The sequence below is a fragment of the Henckelia pumila genome, chromosome 3, assembly GCF_033568475.1.
Source record: "Henckelia pumila isolate YLH828 chromosome 3, ASM3356847v2, whole genome shotgun sequence".
In the NCBI taxonomy this organism is placed as follows: domain Eukaryota; kingdom Viridiplantae; phylum Streptophyta; class Magnoliopsida; order Lamiales; family Gesneriaceae; genus Henckelia; species Henckelia pumila.
Genome location: NC_133122.1, coordinates 93,376,084 through 93,378,365, shown reverse-complemented (window position 1 = coordinate 93,378,365; position 2,282 = coordinate 93,376,084). Strand labels below are relative to the sequence as shown.

The 2,282-nt window shown below is 44.7% G+C and overlaps 1 protein-coding gene across 1 annotated transcript; it reads left to right on the top strand.

Annotated features, from left to right (window-relative positions):
* The first annotated feature begins 464 nt into the window (after positions 1-464).
* On the top strand, positions 465-1,574 carry LOC140889232 (uncharacterized). The gene has a single exon (XM_073296944.1). The coding sequence runs from the start codon at positions 465-467 to the stop codon at positions 1,572-1,574; it is 1,110 nt and encodes a 369-aa protein (XP_073153045.1).
* Positions 1,575-2,282: the final 708 nt, after the last annotated feature.

The following is a 2,282-nucleotide window of genomic DNA, read 5'->3' as shown; positions in this document are numbered from 1 at the left end:
GCTCTGGGTTTGGTTGTACGCATGCATTCTCGCCACGACCCTGTGCTTCATCTTCATGTCTGTAAGTTCTATGTTATGGATTGTTTAAGATGCATGATAGCTTTTGCGATTAATATTTATGCATGTTAATTAGGATGTTATGTTTAAATAACGTAATTAAGCATGTGGACTGTATGGACATCAGGATCATGGCTAACCGTAGGAATCCGAACAATGAGGACAATCAGAATAACCAGTTTTTGGCTGGGTTGGCGACTCTGTTGTAAGAGCAGAGTAGAGCCCAAGGGGAGCAGATTCAACAGTTAATCCAAGAACAAGCGGGAGGACGGAACAACAATCAGCCACTACTAACTAATCCGATCATTAAATAGTTTAAGGATCTAGGGCCGCATGAGTTCAGAGGAGGGGTTGATCCCCTTGTAGCCGAGGAATGGTTGCAGTCAGTGGAGACCATTTTTGACTACATGCAGCTCACTGATGTAGACCGTGTGAGGTGTGCCATCTTTATGTTTCGTGATGATGCAAGGGTTTGGTGGCAGGGAGCCCGTTCTACTGTGGATATGACTACGTTGACTTGGAATGGATTCAAAGATGTGTTCTATGGAAAATATTTCACTATCAGCACCAGGACTAGACTTGCTAGAGAATTCCTGGAGCTCCGCCAAGGGAGCATGTTCATTGCTGAGTATGTGAAGAAGTTTGAAAGGGGGAGGTATTTTGTGCCCATGATTTCGAGTAATGCTGTAGAGGAGTTGAAGCATTTCACGGAGGGACTGAATGCCACTATTCGTCGTGATGTCAGATTGAGTGGGGCACAAACGTACAGAGCAGCAGTCGATGAGGCTATGTTGTCAGAAAAATATGGGAATGATATTATCAAAGAATTGCAAGCGAAAAGAGCCAGTTACCAAGGGAGAGAACAACAAGGGTCTAGTCAGAAGAGGCCGTACCAAGCTCCAGCTCAGAGGAGACCGCAGCAGCAGCAGCGCCAAAACCCCAATCAGGCGCGACCTAAGGGACAGAATCAGCCAAACGCCAATGCTCCAAGGCCGGCGAATGCACCTATCTGTCAAAAGTGTGGGAAGTCACACTCAGGTCAATGCATGCTTGGGACCAATACTTGCTTTCTTTGCAAGAAGCCAGGGAATTTCGCCAAGGATTGCCCGCAGTCAAAGGATCCTATCAGGGGAAGAGTGTTTGCTATGACTCACGATCAGGTTGACCCAGATTCTGCAATTGTCACAGGTATGATCCTTATCGCTGGTTTACCTGCTTTCGTGTTCATTGATTCAGGAGCTACGCACTCTTTTATATCTATTAATTTTATGATGAAATTGGGGGTCTTGCCGGATGAATCTATTTCGAAATTTTGTGTGTCGTTACCCTCAAGAGAAGAACTGAAAAGTAGTAGTGTGGTAAGAAATTGCAAGGTTCAGATGCAGAGTCTAGTTTTGTGTGCAGATTTTATTGTTTTGAAAATTATGGATTTCGATGCGATTTTTGGGATGGATTGGTTGTCTCGGCATGAGGCTATTATTGACTGCAAACGAAAAACTGTCTCATTGAAAGATTAGAACAGGAAACCGTTTGCGTTCCGCACTACCTCTAAGAAGAGCGCACCAGGTATGATTTCTGCAGGAACAGCCTGGCAATTATTGAGTAATGGGTGTACAGGATTTCTTGCGAGTCTAATTGATGATCTGGAGGTACAGCGACCAAAACTTGTGGAAGTGGAGGTAGTGAAGGACTTTCCAGAAGTTTTTCCCGATGATGTTGCGGGATTGCCTCCAGTCAGGGAAGTCGAATTTGGGATAGAATTGTTGCCTGGAACTAAGACAGCTTCTAAGGCACCGTACAGATTGGCACCGACCGAGATGAAAGAATTGAAGGATCAGTTGCAGGAATTACTGATAATAGGTTCATCAGACCGAGTGTATCGCCTTGGGGTGCACCGGTGTTGTTCGTCAAGAAGAAATATGAGTCAATGAGATTATGCATTGACTACAGAGAACTGAACCGAGTTACAGTGAAGAACAGATATCCTTTGCCCAGAATAGACGACTTGTTCGACCAGTTGCAAGAGGTAGAGGTGTTCTTAAAAATTGATCTGCGATCAGGTTACCATCAGCTGAAGGTAAAGGATGCAGATGTGCAGAAGACAGCATTCAGGACTCGCTATGGCCACTATGAGTTCTTGGTAATGCCATTTGGATTGACCAATGCACCAGCTGTGTTCATGGATTTGATGAATAGGGTGTTTCAACCTTTCTTGGATCAGTTTG